The 21,913-nt window shown below is 42.8% G+C and overlaps 2 protein-coding genes across 4 annotated transcripts; one reads left to right on the top strand and one right to left on the bottom strand.

Moving 5' to 3' along the window:
* Positions 1-182: 182 nt before the first annotated feature.
* On the bottom strand, positions 183-3,016 carry CKLF (chemokine like factor). The gene is made up of 4 exons (XM_056360554.1): positions 2,887-3,016; positions 2,643-2,801; positions 2,149-2,244; positions 183-580 (listed from the first exon to the last, which is right to left on the bottom strand). Exons 1-4 carry the CDS (start codon positions 2,950-2,952, stop codon positions 476-478), a joined length of 426 nt encoding a protein of 141 aa, XP_056216529.1. The 5' UTR covers positions 2,953-3,016; the 3' UTR covers positions 183-475.
* TK2 (thymidine kinase 2) lies at positions 2,243-17,827 on the top strand. Of its 3 annotated transcripts, none has more exons than XM_056360551.1 (10): positions 2,243-2,435; positions 4,120-4,157; positions 5,006-5,080; positions 5,686-5,739; positions 7,285-7,374; positions 8,886-8,959; positions 14,654-14,742; positions 15,038-15,117; positions 16,374-16,454; positions 16,851-17,827. In XM_056360551.1, the coding sequence occupies exons 5-10, from the start codon at positions 7,291-7,293 to the stop codon at positions 16,947-16,949; spliced, it is 507 nt and encodes a 168-aa protein (XP_056216526.1). In that variant the 5' UTR covers positions 2,243-2,435; positions 4,120-4,157; positions 5,006-5,080; positions 5,686-5,739; positions 7,285-7,290; the 3' UTR covers positions 16,950-17,827. The 3 variants fall into 3 exon arrangements, with proteins under 3 accessions (XP_056216526.1, XP_056216524.1, XP_056216525.1); XM_056360549.1 differs by lacking the exon at positions 2,243-2,435 and adding an exon at positions 3,035-3,216; XM_056360550.1 differs by lacking the exon at positions 2,243-2,435 and adding an exon at positions 3,584-4,027.
* Positions 17,828-21,913: the final 4,086 nt, after the last annotated feature.

Genomic DNA, 21,913 nt, shown 5'->3' with positions numbered 1-21,913 from the left:
GTACCGCGGACCCACCGCCGGCCTGGCCGCGCCGCGGGGCTGCCGTGCCCGCCCCATGCCCCGAGGCGGGCGGCGGTTTCCGCGCGGTGCTGCGCGCCCCGGCGTTACCGTGCCTCCGCGCTGTTTTACAGGTACAGTGAAGTTTTAAGTATGCCTAATTAACATAAAACAACTCACATCAGCCCATTCGCATTTTCTTTTTATTACAGAGAACAATCGAGAAATTAGTTTTCATACAGGTAAAAATTCAATCAAGTTTCAAAAAACAGGACCATTTTCTGTGAAGCTTGTACTAGTGAAATTGCAACACTGAAACTACATTTATTACTGTAAGAGAAGTTAGGACCAGTACTTGTGAAACAGTACATAAATGCCCAGGGAAACTAAAGTGAACCCATGAAAATACAAATTCTTTAATAAAAATGAGTAAAGCAGTCATCAGCAGAGAAATCGCTCTTTTACCAAAATGGTAATCTTATTTGGCAGGAGTATTCCTTCCTCTTGTTCCATCAAGGCTAATCTTCTGGAAAACAACAACTGCGTCGACAACACAGAGAACAAACAATACAAGACCAAACACCTATAGAAATAACGATAATGTTAGTTTCCCCACAGGATCTCTGGCTGTTGCTGTAGTGACTGTACTATTCCCCAAAGCAGCAGTAATCTCATCCTCCTAACTTGGTTCTGGCCTTCCAAATACATTCGTGATTTGAGACAGCTGATAAACATCCTTATTTAAATCCCATCAGGCTTTCACAGGAGCTGCCTACACTCTGGCTTTGTTTGAAGTTTGTGTGAAGCCTTGGAGATGAAGCATTCTCCTTGAAAGCTAAGCTAATACTGCATTACGCCAGACAATGCTTTTATCCTAAATGAAAACCCTTCTGTCTCTTTAAGGGTTGCCTAATTAATGGTGTTGGCTCAGACAAAAGCCAACATTTGTAGAAACAAGCCTAGCAGGAAGAGCTCCTCTCCTCTGAAGCGCTGAACGGGGAACATACACCAAATTGAAGAAAATGCACACAAGTATTTAAAAAATGTACAACTTCAAGCAGGCAGCTGGAAAAAATGTGTTTGCAGAACAGGCGCTGAGTTTACTTGCTTGGCTCTTGCCCTTCAGCCCCATCCCACATGCACACAAAGATTTTTTAGGCAAGCAGGTTTTAAAACACAATTACCTGATCAGTGAGAGTAATGCTAAGGCAAGCTTTTTCAGGAGAGCACAGCTGAAGGCACTTTGTGCCCTGGTAGCACAGGCCTTGGGGCAATGCTGTTTGCTGAAGGTCTCACTCGTTCTGCCCCAACTTGTTTTCCAAGCGACCTGCTTTGTCTCCTGCTTCCAACTTAAATTTAATTTGTATTAACTTCACAAAGGAGAATATAAATCGTATTCTGGCATAGCCAGTCACTATCGGAAAGTACCCTTTTCACTTAGGATGCTGTTGCCAGTGCAGACGCCAGCTTTCCATCTCATCATCTCTGAAGCCCGTTTCGAAAAACTCCCATGGCAGGTTGTGCATTGCCACATTTTAGCTTATCTTGTACTTCAGGAGGCTTACATACTTTCAAAACTGAGAGGTTTTCCCCCGCTTATTGCAGTTGCTTAAACCATTAAACTGGTTTGATCTTAAGTACACAAACCCCTTACAATCGCAGTATGAAAAAGACCTTCTCAACTACCCTAATTCCTCAGTTTGTCAGAAAAAAACACTATAAGCACCAGGAGGGAGGTACCAGCATGTCCGTTAAGAATTGCAAACTGTTTTTAGCAGGATTGTAGACACTTCTTCTTAAGTCGTGTACCCAAACTGGGTAGTCCTAAAAGAGCTACAGATTCTCCCAGCGAGGATGTCAAGCTATGGAAGCAAACACTGGTTACTCAAATTAGTTAAGACTCCAGGAGTTTGCAGTGCTTGCACTTCTCTGTAGTAATTACTAAGTCTAGTAATATCTTTACATTCTAGTGATTTAAGGATTGGGTTTTAAGTGAGAGACACTGAATGTGTATTTGCTTTCGTTTTCAACTGCTGAGTACGTTCTTCCATGAGAGTTATTTCCATGGCCTTACCACAATGTAAGTACACCCAGAGATTCGAATCCACGTCTGCTCCCAGAACTGATATTCGTAATAACGTTCCTACTTACTCCTCCAGCCAGCGTCCCATTGTTGCTCTTGATGATCACTGCAAACAAGCACACGACGAGGAGGAACAAGGCGGCAACCACCGAGTTGAAAACGTCCTGCAACAGCCAGTGGAAGCAAAGTATTTATGCTGAAACACACGCCCGAAGAACGCGACTTGCTTTTGGTACCGCATGAATCACTAAAAAAGGCTGGCTTCCCATGAACACACATGTACGCTGACACCCGCATGCAACGGGCGCTGGCACCCAGCGGGTTGGTGTCGGAAAGCACGTTTGTGATGAAACGGGTAAGTTTTGCCTTTTTGTTTTTGCCGTCACATTCACGCCGCCTGGCTACGCCCGGCAGGCGGGGGCTGGGGGCGAGCGGCGGGCCCGGTGCCGCTGGAGGGCCGGGCGCGCTGCGCGGGGCGGGAGCGGCCCCCACTGGGTGCCCGTTACCGGCGGGGCCGCCTGTGCCCGGAGCCCGGGGCAGGGGCGCGGCGGGCGGTACTCACAGCCAGTGCCCAGCGCAGCCCGCCCAGCCGCCGGTCCAGCCGCAGCCAGTACAGCAGGAAGAAGAGCGCCGCGATGACCGCCTCGGCCAGGGCCAGCGCGCCGTAGGCGCCGGGCGAGCGGGAGCCCACGAAGCAGCAGAAGGCCACGGCCGCCAGCAGCTGCGGGGACGGGGGCGGCACGGCGGTCAGCAACGCCCGCGGCGGAGCCCCCCCGGCCGCCCCCGCCCCGCTCCCCCCGGCCTACCGCGCGGGCCAGCTTCAGGGCGCCCCGCGGGGAGCGCGGAAAGGCGCCGTCCATCGCCACCGCCATGGCGCCCGGCCTCCCCCGGCGCCGGAAGTGAAGCGGAAGTGCGGCGGAAGTGAGGGCCCGGGCCGGGGCCCGGGCCGGTGCCGGGGGGCGGGCGGCGGGGATGGGCCATGTGGCGGCTGGGTGCGGCCTGGGCGCGGCCCGCGGCGCTGCGCGGGGCCCGGGGCCGGCGGGGAGCGGGGAGCGGCGCGGCCGGGGCCGCCTGCGCGGGAGGAGCGACCGTGGGCCCAGCGGCACTGCGGGCCCGGCCCGGCCCCGGCGGCGGCTGTGAGTGCGCGGGACGGGCGGGCCCCCCCTCCCCTGCCGAGCCCCGCGGGCCCCCCCTCCCCTGCCGGGCCCCCCCTCCCCTGCCGAGCCCCGCGGGCCCCCCCTCCCCTGCCGGGCCCCCCCTCCCCTGCCGAGCCCCGCGGGCCCCCCTCCCCTGCCGGGCCCCCCCCTCCCCTGCCGAGCCCCGCGGGCCCCCCTCCCCTGCCGGGCCCCCCCTCCCCTGCCGGGCCCCCCCTCCCTGCCGGGCCCCGCGGGCCCCCCCCTCCCTGCCGGGCCCCGCGGGCCCCCCCTCCCCTGCCGGGCCCCCCCCTCCCCTGCCGGGCCCCCCCTCCCCTGCCGGGCCCCCCCTCCCCTGCCGAGCCCCGCGGGCCCGGGCCGGTAGCGCTGGGGGCCGGGCTGCCCTGCGGGCGTGCCGCCTTGTGGGCCCAGCAAGCCCGGCGGCGCTTGCGGAAGCTTTATATATATAAATACGTGCAGAGAGAGGCCGGTGTGAGGCGTAGGGCAGCGGAGTGCTTGCCGTGGCCGTGCCCAGCCGGCCCCGCACCAGGCCCCGCGGGCAGCGGGCTCTCGCCAGCCCCGGCCCGGCCGCGGTTGATCGCTGCCGGTGGAAGCTGACGGGCGCGGTGGGCGCAGCGGCACCTGCGGAAGGGCGCGGGCACCCGCGCTGGGCTCTTGGCGGGGCGGGGGACGGTGCAGAACTTCGGCTAAAAGTGCGGCCGTGTGCGGTGCCCGCTGCGTGGCCCAGTGTTACCCACACCTGGGGGATCGCTGGTTTTGCAAATGTCGTTATTAAGCAACAGAGAACCTAAAGGTGTCACGGAGGGGCTGGCGTTGAGACGCGGTGTAACTAGAAGTTAGGAAGCCCTCCTTCCCGCTTGTAACTGCTGTTTGTTTCCGTTCTAGATAAACATCTGATAAAAGGAGATGATAGGAAGACAGTTGTAAGTATTTGCATTTTGTTCAGTAAAATATGTAGAACATGCAGCCTCTTATTTTGTTGCAATCTGAGCCTATGTGCTGGCGTCCATGGGGCACGGTTGCTGCGCTGCAGTGGGGCCTCCGTCATGGGGTCTCACCGCGCGAGCCCACGCTCACCCGCCGCTCTGAATCACGGTAAGGTCCTGAGGGGTTTGTGCAAATGCATGGTATGGCGTGGGGACAGGTGTCCGTTTGGGGTCAGTTGCATCTGTAGCGTTGCAGTTGCCCTATACAACCCTGCCTGTGAAGCTTGAGGGTTTTTTTGTGTTTGGAATCTCATTACTTTAAACTAAAAATTATTTAAGACAGCTGAAAAAACATAATCTTAGTTTATTTTAATAGTGCAGGTTTCTGAAAATGTAATGAATCATAAGCTATCTGTTTATGGATAGCAAAGTTATTACTTCAGCTGGCGTTTATTTTAAGTTGAAAGTTCAGCTGTAGCCTCTGCGGTGAGCTGTGGCAGATGGTGTGGGGAGCAGCAGCCCAGCAGGTGACCCTCTGAAATTCCCGGGAGCCGTGGGAAGGGGGTGACAAGCTGGGAGCAGGGGCAGCAGCTGGGGTCCCAGAAGGTAAAGGCTGCCCCAGGCCGGGTGGAGAGACATTTGGTACCTGTGTGTCAGGGAGAGAAAGTGCGGTGGTCTGCGGGGAGTCACAGAATCCAAACCGATCCCTGATGTCTTCCTACAAAATAATGTTTTTATATTCTAAGGAAATAGTATGCTTGATATGGGAAGAGTATATTTTTTATGCATGCTGTTTACAACTATGTGATAGCATGGTTTTTAAAGGTGATGCTGTTTTTCATCAGATATGCATTGAAGGGAACATTGCAAGTGGAAAAACAACATGCCTGGATTATTTTGCACAGACTAGCACCATTGAGGTACTCGATATACATTTCTTTTACATTTTTTCATCTACATCGTTAAGCCATTGCTCATCTTGTGTGCCCCAGGGGTGCACCTCCCCCTCCCCCAACTCTTTACCTTCAAATTGAAGAAGAGGAATTTAGATGATGTGTAATACAGTACTAGATGCCAAAATATCAGAAAAAACTGTAAAGTAACAGCAGCCCACATGGCTTGGGCATGTTTGGGCATGCTTGTTTGCTGTTTCATGTCACTTAAATCTTAGATGTGTCTTGTAATATGCAGAGTAAAGACAAAGCAGTAATCATGTAAAAATACTGATGTCATGTAACTGAGAGCCCAGTAAATGGATGGCTTTTTTTAAAAAATGAAAAATCTGTTAAGAGTGGTTTCTGGAGATTTCTTAGACTGGAATGATATTTAATTTCATATTGGTTAGAACAAGATAAGGGGAAGGTCAGGCTTGCTGTATGTTAAACAAAATCAAGATCAAACTTCAGTGAGCAGTTGCTTTTGTGTGCACCAGATAGTAATACTTTTATAGTTGTAGACTTGTAAGGTCAAATTAATTATTTTGAGTATAAAACATGTTTAACATGGAGTCATTCTTTTTACCAAGGTTTTGACAGAACCTGTCACTAAGTGGAGGAATGTTCATGGTCACAATATCCTGGTAAGTGGCAGAAATTATTTCTGCAATTGCAATCACTGTTCTTTTAGAAAGACATGCACAAGGACTTCACTGATCAGCAAAACTGTTACAAAAGGTGTGGTCATAATCTCATACAGCAAAAAATAAAGCTCTATGATGCAAAAGATCTTTTACTGTGATTAAGACATGCGTATAGTAGAAACATTGCATATCAGATGTGGTTTTGACAAGGACTGGGTCTTTTATTTGGTGTGAGCTAGAAGAAATTCTCAGGAAGGTAAGCCCTGAGTGTGACAGATGTTTCTAAATCTGCTTATGCCTGTTTCAAAGAAGGGAAGAACACCGCTCAGAAAGTGAGGGCTGGATCTGATCGGTTAGTATTGTTTGACTGCTGAAGATAAGGAAAATTCAGTCCTGTGAGGTGTGGACAGCTTCTCTTGTTTTTTGGGCAGTCATTGTTTCTTGGAACCCTTTCCCACGAGTATGTCACTTTGTCACAGCTGTGCTTGCAGACAGCAGTCAGGGTGCTTGCCTACATCTGCAGATAGGCTTTTGCTGGGGTGGTTGGAGTGGTTTCTGATGCCAGTCTTCCCTGCTTGTATGATCAGCTCCATAGCAAAAATCGTATTGCGGGCTAAGATGTGTATCTACGCTCAAGCTCGCGTGGAACTTGAGTCAGCACAGTGGTGTGGATACACCCCAAACCACACGTGCCCAAACGTGTGTTTGATACCATCACTGCTAGCGCAGATCCTCTGAAAAAGTAAATTCTCCCTACTAGGAGTTGCTGATGCTTTACTTTTTTCTTATTAGTAGAGGGGTGGGGCATGCTGGCTGTGTCTCACATCGTCACAGCATTCTGTGCACTTCAGAACACTTTCTCATTCTGATCTTGGGCAGGGAGAAAAAGAGGAGGTCAGGTCTGTGGACTGAAGCCATGCTGCTGACTTAAAGCTTGTCACCTCAGCAAACAGACACTGAATGATGTTTTATTCCGAGTCAGATATTTTCTCTGCTCTGCAGGATAGACTGTTGCTTGTAAATATACGTGTGTGTAACTGCAGCAATCGGATTAGAGTAGAAAATCTGACAACTGCTTGGAGGATCCTTTGGGAAGAACAGTTGTCTGTGTTAAAAGACAGATTTTCTGAGGCCCAGACCATACTTACTGGAACCATATATGCGTTTCTGTATGGACTGGTTATATGTCAGCGCACAATAGTAGAGTAGCAGAAAGTATTTTTTAATTAGTAAACATATTTGAACTGTCTTAAATGAGCTGTGCCTTGGTCCTGACCGTTCCAGGTAACTAATTTCTGTTGACTTCAGCGAGCGTTCCACGTGCCCTACTTAGTGACTCTATGGACCAGGACTGTAATTCTTCTGTGCATTGTGGAGAGCAAATGATCACTTAATTCTTGTCAGACCTGCTGTCAGCCGTTTTAGTGCACTTTGTTTAGAAATTCTGTTGTTGTGCTAAAGCTTACTAAATACCCAACTTCACTTTTTTTTGCTGTTTGACCTAATGAAAACATCTTTTTCTCTTGCTTCCATCTCTGACCCCAGGGCTTAATGTACCAAGATGCATCAAGATGGGGGATAACGTTACAGACCTACATACAGCTTACCATGCTGGAGCAGCATACCAGACCAATGGTAAATGAATATATTTTTAATTTTTAAAAAATTAGATGCTGTTATGAGTAATGAATCTTTTAAACCTTGTATCCAAAAGTTAAGATGCTGTTTGCGGGTTTTTTTTTTGTTTGGGTTTTTTTTTGTTTCTGCAGTGGATTTGATTTTTTATGGTGCAAAGATGCTGTTGATATGCTCAGCATGGTGCCCCAGGGGTGAAATATCTGACTCCTACCTGCTCAAACTTCTGCTTCCCCAAACTACTACTGCTTTTCTTGTACCACCCTTACGAGCTAGACTTGCCATCATCACACGTCAGTGACTTGGATGTAATTAGTGTCTATATAAATTTAGCTATTTCAAATCTTTGGCAACTATCAAGTAATTTTGAAGGTCATGTTAGTATTCGTTCTACTGCTTCATGCTGTCTAGCATAAATTTAGCTATTGCTTCTTGTGTTTAGCCAAAATACTTGCGTTAAAATTTTCTGTTGTTCTTTCTTTAGATTCTTTCTTTTCTATTAGATTCTTTCTATTAGATTTTCTATTAGATTCTTTCTATTCTTTTTTCCCTGTATTACTTCACATACACTACCTTTTAACAAGACCTCTTCGTTTCTCTTTCCTTCAAACACCTTAAATTACTTCCTATGCTAAATCTTCTATTCCCTGATTCCAAGACCTGATCTTAGGTGGCACGCTTGTATCTTGATTGCTCTTGCATTGTATTTTCTGAGCCTGTGTCAGGGCAGACTTTTGGGAGTACCACATATGATAGTGATACTGTGCATATAATTGTTAGCTTTTTGGAAGAGGTGTTTTTCCAAGACAATAGAGACTTCATCCTCTTGCAGAAAAAAATCATTCAAAAATTCGTAAGGATCATGCTGCATTTCAGGCTGGGCTTTGCTGTCCTTGCCATTTGAGCCTTGCTGGAGCAATTGTTGCTTCTGTGGTCATTAACATGCATAATGAATACCTGGTTGGAAAGAGCTCTACCAGGATTGCCTTGTTCTGCAGGGGCCAGATTGCGTCAAGAGAATCTCTCTTCTCCAAAATGAGGTGCTGTTTGAGCACATGCACGTCTGGCTAAGGCTGGTGCTTTGTAGGTCGTAATTACTTTTTTTTTTAAAAGTGCTGTTTTCTTGTTATAGTTTTTCTGATGTTAGACCTGTGCTGTTGATGCAGTAACACCTGAAGGTGGCAATAGTTCCTGTAGCTCTGCAAATCCTAAGTGGATTGCTGCATTTTTGTGCCCCTAGTTAACTTCAGCTGCTCAGCGGAATGCTTCTGCAGTTACTTTTGAAACCTGTGTATGAGTAACAAATTAGTTCTGTAGGCCTTTAATAACGTGGTGACCATAAGCAAGATTAGGAATACTTGCTTTTTGTGGTTCCCACCCTTCCAGTAAGTTTATCACAACAATACTCAGTTCTTCCAGATCTTAAATATTTCATAATGTAAAGGACATGGTATACAATATGAGCTTGAAAAGAGGCAAACAGGCTGAAAAATGTAGATTGTCTTTTGTAGGTTTCCCCCATAAGAATGATGGAGCGATCAATTCACAGTGCAAAATACATTTTTGTGGAAAATTTGTATCGAAGGTATGGTATATGGTTTTTTACTTTCTTGGCTTCATTAGATTAAAAAATATATCTAATTGATTGATGATTTCTTTGTTAATTTGAATCTAAGTGGTCTGTGAAGTCTGTCAGTTCTGTGTTGGAGTGGCAGTGTATTTTTATGGGACGTGCCACCCACTGGTAGTATAAAACCTGTAGGACAATGGGCCAGGTGAGAGCCTGTTTCAGAAGTGCTCGTGTGTATTTAGAACATCTTATTATTTAGAACACCATTTACTGAATTTATCTGCTCTCCAGCTGAATACAAAAGTTGTGCTTGAATCAAAGCAAACATGTACTGAACAGGTGAAGAACCAGGAGGATATAAAGATTAACGCTGTAGGAGGGAGAGAACTAGATAGCATTACCCAACCTAGCATCCAGGATTGGCTTTTCTTGCAAGCAGGAACTTGAGTTCACATGCTGTTGCTCAGAAACAGGATTCGTAGGATCAAAATAGACTTTAAACCTTGGCAGGCTAGTGAGTAAGGAAAGAACAAGAGCTGTTTGTCTCTAAATGTCACTTTCTGAATCAGGTCCCCACCCCAAGGTGTGCTTGGGCCAGAGGAAGAGCAGTTGGGCCGAACACAAGTTATTTGACTCTGGAGCATAAGACTGTGGCCTGGAATAGGAAAAGCATTTATTACCTGGCCGATGTATAACTTGCCCATCTCATACTAACTAAAATAGGGCAGTAACCTGTACTGATTTTTTTGTGTGTTTATTTTTGGTGGGTTTTTTTTTTGTTTCGAATGCTGAGCTTCTGCTGAGAAGCGTATACAACAGATTGTGTTTTCAATGGATTTTTCAGTGATCTTAAGGGACAAAACCAGTTTCTTCCCCCTGTCTGCAGGGAGAATGGCTGCATGCCACGAGATGGCATCCGTGCTACATCAGCTGCTAGCCTGTCACTGGAACTGCTTTGAAAGTTGAGAGAGACAGAGTAAGATGCGAGGCAAACAGAAAAAGACATTATTTATCCCAGTCTGTATACAATGGAAACGTACTGGAATGTGTCTTGTTTTTAATTACTTTTTTCTTTTCATTGTAGACAAAGTGCTTTTGCTACAAAGGCTGAGAACTTTGTTGCTATAAGACTAAGTCTGCTTGTGTCAACTCTATGTATTAATTCTGTAATAACATTTTTAAGGATATCTAAGATGTTTCGTGGCCTCAGCCCTTTTTAATATTGGACAGAAGGCATTTGCTGTGTTCTGTTACAGCAAGCTAAAAGCCAGCTGATGCTACCAATAGCAAACCAAGATAGAAGGTGTGTAAAAGGATTATAAATAAAACAAGGAAAGATTTGGGATACATGAATATAGCCATTTGGAGTCACATTAACAAAATAAGTAAAGCTGTCTTTCCTCCCTCATATCCTGTGTCCAGTGGTGGCTAAAAGTACCTGAAAAGAGTGTCAGAACGGGGTAAGCATTTATGATAATTTCTGAGAACATCCAGTAACTTAGTTTAGGGAATTCCTTACTCAGCAGTGTTTTTTCTGTATTTAGTAACCCACAGGGAATTTCTTTTCCATGAACCTGTCTGGTTTTCCGCTAAGCTTGTGTAAACCTTTAGTTTCCAGGACATCCCATGGCAAGCAGTTCTATAGCTTTGCTCCGTGTAGTTTGATCACCACCCTATTCCGTGTGTTGTAGTTCTTTAAAGATCATCTAGACTTGTCTCAAAAATGAATGCTTACTTCTGTGTAGAGGAAGGAGAACTGCATATAAGAAAAGACAGGATGATTATTGGAGTATGGAAATAGTAGTAACAGTGGAAATGAAGTCCGTTTCAGAGTTCTGAAAGCACGTGAATTCTCACAGTAGGAGAAAGTGCTGTAACATAGAGGCAGTACCCCTGTGACTTTACTGCAGAGCCTGTTATTAGAGGGTAGGGAAAGTCATCTTAGTAACTGCAGGCACAGCTTCAGGACAAATGATGAAAGAAAGTAATTAAAGCTTTGAACAAAAATGTAAAGTCAGTGACCAACAACACATCATGTTAGACTAGTCTAGTAATTGTGTTTTGTAATGTTCCACCCCGCCCTCCCCGGCCCCCTTGAACAAAGGCATTCTGCATCGATCTGAAGTCATGTATTTATCAAGCAGGTTTTGGGAGACTTTTGTGCATGATGGTTCATAAGTGCAGAAGCTGGTGGTGTAATGTGATAGCAAATCTCGTTGAAGGGAGATATTGACAGGGCATGTGTCACGCTAGAAGGACGCTACTCGTGTTGGTTCAGCCTTTGGATTGATGCTTTGGTACAAAGGGTGAGAGTATGCTAATAAATTCCGTCATTCCATTGAACTGACGACAGTTCAACTGTAAGATGAAAGATTGTAAGTTGAAAAGCAGAAATATATATATCTTTTACAATATTTATAGATCAATAAAAATTGGTTGCAAAGTAACACTAGTTTTGCGTAGCCCAGAGAAGAGTGAGTGACTCTTGGAAGTATCTGGCAAAGGGCTTCCAGGAGGGAGATGGAAATATTGGTGCTTTTGTACACAGCTTTTATGAGAGCTTTTTAAAATTACTTTTTACACTTCTAACTGCTTGTTCATGATCTGTGAAATAAAATTGAAACAGGCGTGAAGCTGAGATACTGGCACGATCAAAAGAATTGAAAGCCTGTTTAGAGAGACAAAACCAGCTTGACATATGTATAGGAAAGTTGGGAGAATACACTTGTCACCTATGGGCACACTGGGTGCAAACACAAAAAATAGGAGTTACTGAAGCTGGAAGACTGTAATAACAAAGGAATAATTAGATATAAAAAGGCTATGGATACATTAAGGGCTAAAAATTTGAAGATGGTGTCTTAGCCATCAGAGGAAGAAAGAGAATCTTTACACTTGATGCTTTTCTGTATCAGGATAATAGTGCCCTGTGGCAGTGGAAAGCCTTAGAACGATTGCTTCCCATGCAGTGTTTTTTTAAGTTCAACTGCTGCATGAAAATTTCAAAAATCATTCTGTAACTAAACCGACTTTGCAAAGGAAAATTCCTTTGTATCCTCTGGAAGCTTTTTCTTTCCTTGTTACTATTTCCTAGAAGGAATCTTCTGTCTCTGTCGGGGAGTGATCCTAATTCTTGTGTAGGTTAGTCAACATGCAGAAATCATGCAGAGAACACTGGTGAGGTTGTCCATTGTAGAAATTAAATTATGTCTGTTTGATGGAAGGTCTAGAAAACAAAACTGACCTGATACATCTCTAAATTTTGCTGAAATGTTACTAAAAAAACCTCCTCACGCTCAAGCTGTTCAACAGGTATGTTCAGCAAAGGGGTTGTTACATAGCTGTATGGAAGGCAGCTTCCCATTAAAAGTATGTAAAAATGAAATAGAACTTTTAAAATTCAACGTAAGATTCAGACTGAATGGGGAAAGCATGCTACAAAGAGCAGAGCTTATTTTCTGCTTGCTTTTCTGTAAGAGAAGGTATTGCTTAGGGTCCCAGTCTTAAAGATTGAGAAGAATCACTTGTTACTTCTAGTCTAGACAAGCTCTTCTCCTTTAGGAGAACGATGAGTTGAAGCAAGGGATGAAGAGCTGTGGCAATATCAGGAATAGCAGCTCTTCTTTGACCCAGTGTTACTCAGTATTTGTGTTTTGGCTTTGCAGGCTTTTTCCCAGAGAGAGAAGTAAGAGTAAGATTTACGATGGTGAAGGAAGGCTTAAATTGTAAGCAATTGCTGTGAGTCTCCAGCATGCAGAGATATGCATGGGTGTCCAAGTTCTTACTGCGATTGCACGTCTGAGTTTAGCACTGAAAGGCACACTTATATGAGGTGTAAAACTGTAGAAGAATTTTAAATGTGCACGTGAGTATGCATGGTACGTTATAGGGTAAGCACTAGCAATTCACTTTGTGCCATTTGAATTTGTAGTTAGTTATTCATAGCTCGTTCCTGTGATGTTTAACTTTTGCAGTAAAAACTTACTTGGTAGGAGTCGAAAGTCTGCCAACTTTGGAAATGAAAACACCCTTCTGTACCTTTTTTGTTACTTGTAGCTTTATGGATCTTGAGCCTGACCCAGAATCCTCACAGGATGTTGGGAGAAATCCTTCACTGTGAGGGTGGTGAGACACTGGAAGAGGCTGCCCGGAGGAGCTGTGGATGCCCCATCCCTGGCAGTGTCCAAGGCCAGGCTGGATGGGGCTTTGAGCAACCTGCTCCAGTGGAAGGTGTCCCTGCCCGTGGTGGGGGGGCTGGAACTAGGTGATCTTTAAGGTCCCGTCCAACCCAAACCATTCTGTGATTCTATGATTATGCAGGGGACTCCACTGGCAGAGGGAAGGCAAAAGCATGGTGACTGCAGGGCAGGTCAGTGCAGAATTGACCTGCACTTACCTGTCTTTTAGGGTAAGAATAGCGGGGCTTTTTCTTAATTCTAATTCCTTTTGATGATACGTCTTGGAGAAGAGTAGCAGAATTAGTATTTGGCTTATGTATATGCCTGCTGCCCAGAAACATACACGACTGATGTATTAGAAGAATAACAGTGAATTATCCCATGTTTTGGGTGCTTTGGGAGGCAAGATATTCAGCTGGATGGCAGATAAAGAAGGGAGGTAGTATGAATATGGGTTTTGCTTTCTTGCATACTTAGGTGGAAATATCTTTCTGGATTATCTTTACTGAGTTTTGCCAGTGATCAAAGCACGTTGCCAGAAGAATGGTTTAGAAATCTGTGGAATCTTTTTTGTTCAGCACTATTTAAAATGTTGCAACTGGTCTTAATCATTCAGGTGGAGAGGACAGGAGCCTCTCAATCCTATCTCTTTTTCGTGAATTTATCTTGCAGAGGCATTCAGGAAAGAGTGTGGAGTATGTGTTATTATTACCAGTTTTGAAGAAAGACTAATGTAAAACTAGTAATATTTTATATTTAGGAATATGGTAATAAGTGGAAATTTTGATACTAGTAAAAGCATAACATATGCTTCTTAATATGGGCTCTGTAGACATGAGTCTTCATGAGTCGTTTTACATGAGTCGTTTGATATTTTATTATTCTTACTGAGATAACTTTGGGACAATTGTTTCTGATATTGTCTGTGCGCTCTGAATACAGAGTTCAAATTAAGCATATTGAATATTTCACTGCTCTTTCCACAAATATTTCTTGCAGTGGCAGTAAATTTTATTTACACGGTGTCATCATTTTTTCACTGCTCTTTACTATGGCTTCTGTAAGGAATTATCAGTGCTGCATAGTAAATCAAGCCTTTCTGGTGACACGCGCTGTAGTAGAGTCCAGATAGATGTGAAATGATTCTGATATAAAGAACTTGAGCAATAAATACCATTGACAGTAATTTGTTGTTACTGTATAAATGTCAACATGGTAATATTTTTCTTGTTAGTCACCAAGTAATTATTTCTTAACTGTAGTGGGAAAAATAATTAATGTTTGTAACTGTTAATAATAGGAACTTTGTGTTAGTGCTTATTTAACAAAAAGAAGAAAGATTTGGTCTTTCTGTTGTGTAAACAATGCTTTAGGAGGCCTTCAGTTTGGGCGGGCATAATATTGGTCTTGTTTTTATTTCACATATGCTGGAGTAAATTGGGAGTAATTCTAGTCGGGTAAAAAAAAAAAAAAAGTTTATGATTGATCTGTGCATGCTTTTCAGTGAGTGGTAACTTTTATGTTTATTCAGCGGAAAAATGCCAGAGGTGGATTATGTTGTGCTGACTGAGTGGTTTGACTGGATCCAGAGCAACACTGATGTTTCTGTTGATTTGATAGGTAAAATTCTGATGGCATCTGGAGGGGCATGTTTGTGGGTGGGTTCCTTACTGGGAGAAAAAATGTTCCTTGGGTCATAAATAATCATATTATTCAATATAATAGTGGCTGCAATGTGTAGCATCAGACAGCATTAATTTGTGGATGGCTCATGGATTAACAGTAATGCCAAAGGGGAGGTTCAGTGGTGGTACCCAAGTCAGGATTCTTTCCTCCTATGGTTTGTGAACTAAATTTTTTCTTTGCTTTTAAAGCTGATCCTTGAACATAACTATTATAATTTTTGTCATGACAGTTTACCTGCAGACTTCTCCTGAAGTTTGTTATGAGAGGTTAAAGAGAAGATGCAGAGAAGAGGAAAAGATCATTCCTCTGGTAAGGAGTTCTTTCAATATCTGTGGTTACAATGAGCTTTAAAAACATAATTATTCCAGTCTAGAATACTAAAATCATATCCTGAGTGCATTGCCAAAATGTGGTCAGTTGTTTCCACTGCAAACTAAAAACTTCAATATTTGATTTTGATTTATTGTAAAAAAGTGATCTATCACGCACCCTGACTTTCCCAAGTGTTACGTTTTAGTAATCAGTGTACTGTAGCTGACTGTTTAGGTGCGGTATTAATCTACTGTTAATCCTTTCTAAAGTGTCAAAAAGCAATTGCCTTTATGCCCTTTAATGATAGAAAAGCACGCAGCATGCAGGTGCTGAAGATTTATGTGGGTGCTTTCTGTTGTCTGCTATTCCCAGGATGTTTATGTGTGAAAAGTTGTCTCTGCTTGTGTCTGAAAAGAAGCAACTTGTTGAAAATTGTTAGCGTGGGAATCTGCTTAAAAATTACCTGTAGCAATTGAATAACCTGTGTCAGTTGGCAGAATGGCCTTTCATTAAACAGGTTTTCTCCTAAAGAAAGCCTAACCAGAAATAAATGTAGTTTCGGAAACCATAGTGTATACTCCCAAGGTATCTCTAGTTTTGGGCAGTTCAGTAGAAGCAATTGACAGTTGAAGTTACATGCAAGGCAGTACATTTTGGGCCATGTGAAATTCTGCCTTGGAAAGTAAATCCTTGCTGTAATGGATTTGAAGAGACATTGTGTTACTTCACAGCTCCACCGAGGGGTGGGGAGGAGCAATTATGAATGACAAAATTTAAGTGGTCTCCATGAAAAAAACCCCTAATAACTGATGACAGGCACAAGTGCTTTTAGAGGAAAGTGAGTCAGAGTTAGGAGAAAGTGAACTGGGAATTTTAGGAAAATGTGTTGACACAGAAAGAGCATTCAATACATATTCTTTGCAGTCTTGCCCTTTTTGTCCTCCCTTCTCTTTGTTGTATTTTTCTCTGTAAAACCCCGTTACACCTATGGGAGAGAAACATGGTTCTTGGTCTTAAAAGGAGCTGAGAGCCCTGGGCTCCTGCAAGCCGTGTCTTTGAGGTTCTTCATGGAGTAAAACCTTATACTGGGAATTAATTTTTCTTAGAAACCTTCTGATGGTTTTTATTTTTGTTAGTGGAAGTACCTGATGCTGGCTTTTATATGTAGTTCTTGACTGCTTACCAAATGTATAAAAATTGCAATGTGTATTTCATCCCTGGGCATATGTGTTATTTGAACACCTCTTTTCTAGGAATATTTAGAAGCTATTCATCAGCTCTACGAAGAGTGGCTTATTAAACATACACTGTTTGAAGTTTCCTGCCCAGTGCTTGTGAGTATTATTTTAGTTATAACCAATTACGCATATGGAGGATTGCACTCTTCAAATACTAAGAGTGTTACTTAGTGGTAAGAGTAAATTTGCTTTTCTAATAACCTTTGGAGAATGAAAACCTCAGAAAAATGTTTACAGCTATCCATAATGCATAGCATAAAAGTCTGGTCTTGCATCTCTTTGGTGGAATTTGAGGGTCTGTTCACTGTGATTGTTTACAGGATAAGGCATGTCGCTTTTCCATGAATGCCAGATTCTGAACAGGAGGCTAACTGAACAGGTCTCTAGGAGTGTATCACTTTGGCTTCAGTGGTAGCCCTGTTCTATTTTGCTCAAAAGCAACCGTGTTTTATGGTGTCAGTCATTTCTAATGTTCATGTTCTTCTTTTCAAGGTTATCGGAGCTGACCATGACATGCAGAAAATGCTAGAAAAGTATGAAGAAAACCGGGACCAAATACTAAACCCATATAATATGCAACGCCATTTATAGAAGTCTGAGCTGTTTTATTTAAAAAAACATGTTTATTAAGTCTGGTTTGGGGGCAATTTTGGGTATCTTTAATATTTCTAGATATAATGGGTTTCGCTTTTGAATTATGTTGTGTAGAAAGTTGTGGACTTACTGCTATGAAACGTTGAGATACAAGTCGTAAACAGACTATAAGCCAACTCCCTTTCATGTTTTCAGGTTCTCCATCAGCTTTACTGTGTCAATTCTATTCAGCTAAAATGCGGCTATTTCTCCCATTTCCCACTTCACTGCTGCTTTTCTATAAGTAACCCAAGTTTCTTCCTTTTTTCCCCCCAAATTTCCCTATTTTTGTAATTTGAAAGAAAGAGTTCCATACAAGAGGTGGGGTGTCCTTTTTTATTATTAGAGGAAGCAAGTGAAGTGCATCAAGTTGAAGTAGCTTTGTTAAAACAGGTCTTACCAGGTTGAAATAGGAGGTCTTGCTCTAATCCTGCCTACACTAGTACAATTTCATTGAATTCACTAAGTTTCTTCTGCTTTACATGACATCACAATACAGCTCTAGTTTTGAAGATAAATGCACTAGTATACTCCCACCAAATTCAGTGGCAAAAAGAGTAACAGTTTTCAGAAGTGATCGCAGGACGGCTCTGAGGCTTTTTTTTTTTAAGCCCCATTTTTAAAAGGGCTTATTTCTCTCTGGTGTTCATGAAATCACTAGCCTTGCTACGGCCGAGTTGAGGACTAGTGAAAACACAGGGTACACAGAACTGTATTTGTTGTTCCTTTTAAATGGTTATAAAAAATTCTAGAATCGATTGATTTCTTAACTGTTTTGGATTCTTCTTTCGTACCTTTTTTTTTATAAAGAAAAATGCAGATGGTCTTTGGGTTTATATCTTGGATCAGTTTATTGTGACTTACAGGTACTTGAGGAGTATAGATTACATTCTTGCACTTGTTTAAGCTGAAGTGTTGAGTTGCCCTTAATTTCTGCTTTACCCTCCGAGTGTTGTCTTCAGGATAATCCTTTTAATGCAGCAGTTCTGACGGTTTTCATGTTACTTTTGCTGTTCAATTTGAAAGGAATGATTCCTGAAGTACAGTATACAATTTTTTTTTTCCACAGTAGTTTTGGTTGGTTTAACTAGAGCAAGCAAGGTTAACAGTGCTTTAAAACACAATTCTATTAATATAGAGCATCTGTCATAGCAATGTAGGGAACACTTCTAAAAATGGCTAACGTCCAAGGCTTCAGTTAGTATTGATCACTTATTACAGACATTTGTCTGTAACTTGGTGGAGAATATAAATTTTCAGTTACTTGGCTTTTCCGTGTTCCACCTGATTTTGGACAATATCAGATGACATTCGTTTTGGAGATTGCTTCACTGCTTTTATTTTGTAGTTTAGCGGTAGCTGGTTTTGTGCCTAAAAACTGTAGTATTGAAATGACTGCACTGTTTTCCAAATCAGGAAATGCAGTTAATTTCTTGCTATTTCCATCTGGTGGGATTTCCCCCCCTCCCCGGCCAAATCAGTACAACTTAATAATGATCAATGAGTGCACTGGCAGAGCATTTCCTAGTGAAGTACTAAATTAGCACACCAAAACTTGTGAACCCAGTATTGGCATTCTATTGTTCTGTTGTAAATCTTTAGAATTCTAGCTTAAAAATAAGATTTTTGCATGTTAAGTAATTATCTTTCTTACTGAAGCGTATTTGTAGGGGGATAGTAGTCATTCTTGAAACCTTCTGTTAAACTTGCAAATTTTTTTCTTCTGGAAGAGACCAAAAGAACTATTCCTTTGGAAATAGTTCTATACATTTGAAGTTCGGTCATCTGCAGTTTGTTCTTAATACTAACTTCATTATGGGTTGTAGAAGCAAAGGATATATATTTTGCACACAGTCCAGAAAATATCACTGAATTGTTTTGTACAGAGAATCTTACAGTACAAAGACTGTCACTGTTATCTTTCAGCTTTTGATAGAAATTTATGCATTTTGGTCAGACTTCCCCCCTCCCCCCCCTTTTTATTATATCAAAACAGTAGTTTGGATGGTGGGTATACATAGTCATAATTATAATGGAATATAAAGGAATAATTTATATAACTTATTTATTAAAAATTAAATGTGATGTCTACAGAGAACATGTTTTTTATGTTTTGCTAGCTATTAATTTACATGTATAGATTTTCATATTCAGGAAGGTTGGGGTATTTAATGAAAACTGGGAACAAACAAGCAACCTGTTTGGTTTATGTGTCATAAATGTAACATGTTTGTGGTCTGTTATAGATGTGTAGATAAAAATACTGCAGTAACCATAAATAGCTGTTTTTACCTCTGGAATTTATTTGGTTTTGTTTCTTGAAATCTGTTGATGAAGGGAGGGGGGGAAAAAAGGGCAATCAGCATTAGTCTTACATATTTTGTTTCTTTTACGACTGTCTGAGAAGCAGTGATTGGGTAGCAAGTTGCAAAGTACCATAGAAATGACTCATTTCTGTAGGCAGAGTGAACTTCAGTACCAGTGGAACGGGTAATACAAACAGGCTGCCACTTCTCTTGGCTTTTAAGGTTTGGTTGATAAGTGGGATGTAGCCTACACTTGTAGACTAAACCATAGGTAATTGCATGCATTTTGGCTGTTCTGGAGTATATTGTAGGAATACATGAGATGAGTAAAAGTTGTGGGGTTTAATTACTTTCATCACAATGAGTTCCACATCTAAATTGCAGTATGTGTGAAAAGTGATTATATCCTTCTGTATTGCCTTTATTACATAGTTAGTCTGAATAGATGATGTCTTCTCCCGACTTTGGCATTTACTTTGTCCTAGTCAAGGTGTCTTAGCAAATCTGTAACATCTGGGAGCAGCATATAAAATGACTTGAAGTAAGACAGAGACACTGGCAAAAACTAGAACATTTAATACTTGCGTTCTGTTAGCCTGGCCTTTTGTGTACTTTCTTCTAGCAAGGGGAAGCATGTTTAAGGGATCTTTCATGTTTGATTAAACACTTTACAAGTGACTGCCCAAAACTGTAGGTCTTAGAAAACCTTGAAAATTGTTTTCACCAGTGTAATTAGCGCACAATACTGCCAACACCAGGAAATAGGCCAGCATCTCCCTTCAGTGCACTTCTTCCTGCAGAGACTGTAGGAAGTGCTGGCTATTCTGCCATTCAGATTCAGACTTAAAGGTCTCTTGTCCCTCTCCTGCGTAATGGCTTTCCTGGTAAGTTACTGTCCTGTTTCCTGACTTGGAGAGTCCAGTCCTTCCTGTAGTGTATGGAGGTTTAAGTAAACATTGTGCATTTCTAAAGCAGGATAAAGTGAGAATTACGGTGGTGGTTTTTATCCCCTCCAGCATTTGAAAGGGCTGACAGAAAGTTGTGAGCTTTTTTTGAAAAGTGTAGTTTCAGGACAAAACCTAGCAGTTGGTAGATTCTTATGTAAGTGAAATGTAGTCTTCTGTCTACTCCAGATCAGTTTTTTCATTGATCATGTATTATTTTTTTTTAAGAGGCTGGCATGTGATATTTGTGCTGTATCAGGACCAGGGCACCATTTTGCTAAGCATTCTGTGTACACCTACAAGAGTGATCTCTGTCTGAACACATACAGAGGTTCAAGAAAGAGAGTGATGGAATAGAGGAGCTCTGTTTGTTACCTATGGCATACATACTACTTGACTTTTATTTATTTTTATGCTGGAAGGCTTAGAGTTGAATACTCTGATCCGTCCTCGAGCCCTCTGTTTAGTAAGTAATACATTCCTTCCTCGCATGTACTACAAGTGGAATTGAGGTGTTAGGACTTCTACTGTGAGTATGCTGCTCCGCAGATGTTCCTATATTCATTCCCAATCCTAATTTCATTTTTTTTACCATTTAATGCTGTGAAAAGGAGCCTTGTAGGATTTAATTGGCTATCTCACTTAGAGCTGTACTAGTTAATTACCAGTGGGTGGGGCCTTTAACTGTGGTGGTGAGTTACTGGTGGTTATTCTCCCAGTGTTTAGGTACAAGTCAGGTAAAATACAATGAAGCAGTGTTTCACAAATTGTCTTTGTGCGTTGAGACAGCTCTGAATGATGATAACCCTCATCAGCGCTTTGTCCCTTGCCAGTCCTTCTCAGGTACGCTTTGTTTGTGTCTCGGCGAACTGTTTTTAAGACTGTTGTTTATAACTCTGAAGCAAACTGTACATTTTAATTTATTTAGTGTTTGTGTGGGGTTTTGTGTGTGTGGGGTTTTCCCCCTTGTCTTAATACTGAAATTATTTTTTTCATTCTTGGCTTTAAAAACAAAAGAGTTTGTTCTAAAACCAAACTATGCTTCATGAGCACCTTACATCACTGCGAGGGTGGATGTGTGATATGAATGTTAAGGGGGGGAAAATGACTATTGTAAGAGACCCTGCAGGGAGAGTGGTGTATCACCCAGCTACCAGGTCTCCTGCCTGAGCTCTGTGCCTACACTGATCAAAAGAGAATTCCGCTAATCCAAGGCTTGGGAGAGCAGAGCCATTCAAAGTGGTTGTGTGTAGCATATAAATTTGTGAACAGAATTGGCCTTGTGCCTCTACGATGGAAAGACATCCCATCAGTCAGTAAATCCCCATTCAATTCATAGACAATCAGGACCAGCTGTAGCACGGTTAAAGTTGACAGCTCACCAGAGGATAGGCACGCATTTTACAAACACAAACCACCTCCCCTTAGAAAGGGGCCCAGGCAGCCTTCTCGCTGGCTAGCAGCGCTGCTTGAGTGGTTGCTCTTATTTTAATTAGCCAAGGAGAGGTGCAGTGATTATTGCCAACAGGGACAGGAGGGCACTGGCAGATGGGGTCAGAAATCTTATATCCCCTTTTGTCTGTCCCTCTTCTCAGGTCTGACTGTATTTAAAACTAGGATTTTAAACCTGGTTCTACCCTACTGATGTGGAAGCAGTTGCACAAAGGACTGC

Source organism: Falco biarmicus, chromosome 15, assembly GCF_023638135.1.
Source record: "Falco biarmicus isolate bFalBia1 chromosome 15, bFalBia1.pri, whole genome shotgun sequence".
NCBI lineage: Eukaryota > Metazoa > Chordata > Aves > Falconiformes > Falconidae > Falco > Falco biarmicus.
This window is presented reverse-complemented; position numbering and strand designations above follow the sequence as displayed.

What these genes read in the sequence shown, in the direction of transcription:
- CKLF (XM_056360554.1), bottom strand. Translation starts at nt 2,952, where the DNA reads ATGGCGGTGGCGATGGACGGCGCCTTTCCGCGCTCCCCGCGGGGCGCC. An exon ending in CCCTGAAGCTGGCCCGCGCG is followed by an intron (nt 2,802 to 2,886) that starts GTAGGCCGGGGG and finishes CCGTCCCCGCAG; the next exon opens with CTGCTGGCGGCCGTGGCCTT. An exon ending in ATGGGACGCTGGCTGGAGGA is followed by an intron (nt 581 to 2,148) that starts GTAAGTAGGAAC and finishes TTATTTCTATAG; the next exon opens with GTGTTTGGTCTTGTATTGTT.
- TK2 (XM_056360549.1), top strand. Translation starts at nt 3,060, where the DNA reads ATGTGGCGGCTGGGTGCGGCCTGGGCGCGGCCCGCGGCGCTGCGCGGG. An exon ending in CACAGACTAGCACCATTGAG is followed by an intron (nt 5,081 to 5,685) that starts GTACTCGATATA and finishes CTTTTTACCAAG; the next exon opens with GTTTTGACAGAACCTGTCAC. An exon ending in GTGGAAAATTTGTATCGAAG is followed by an intron (nt 8,960 to 14,653) that starts GTATGGTATATG and finishes ATGTTTATTCAG; the next exon opens with CGGAAAAATGCCAGAGGTGG.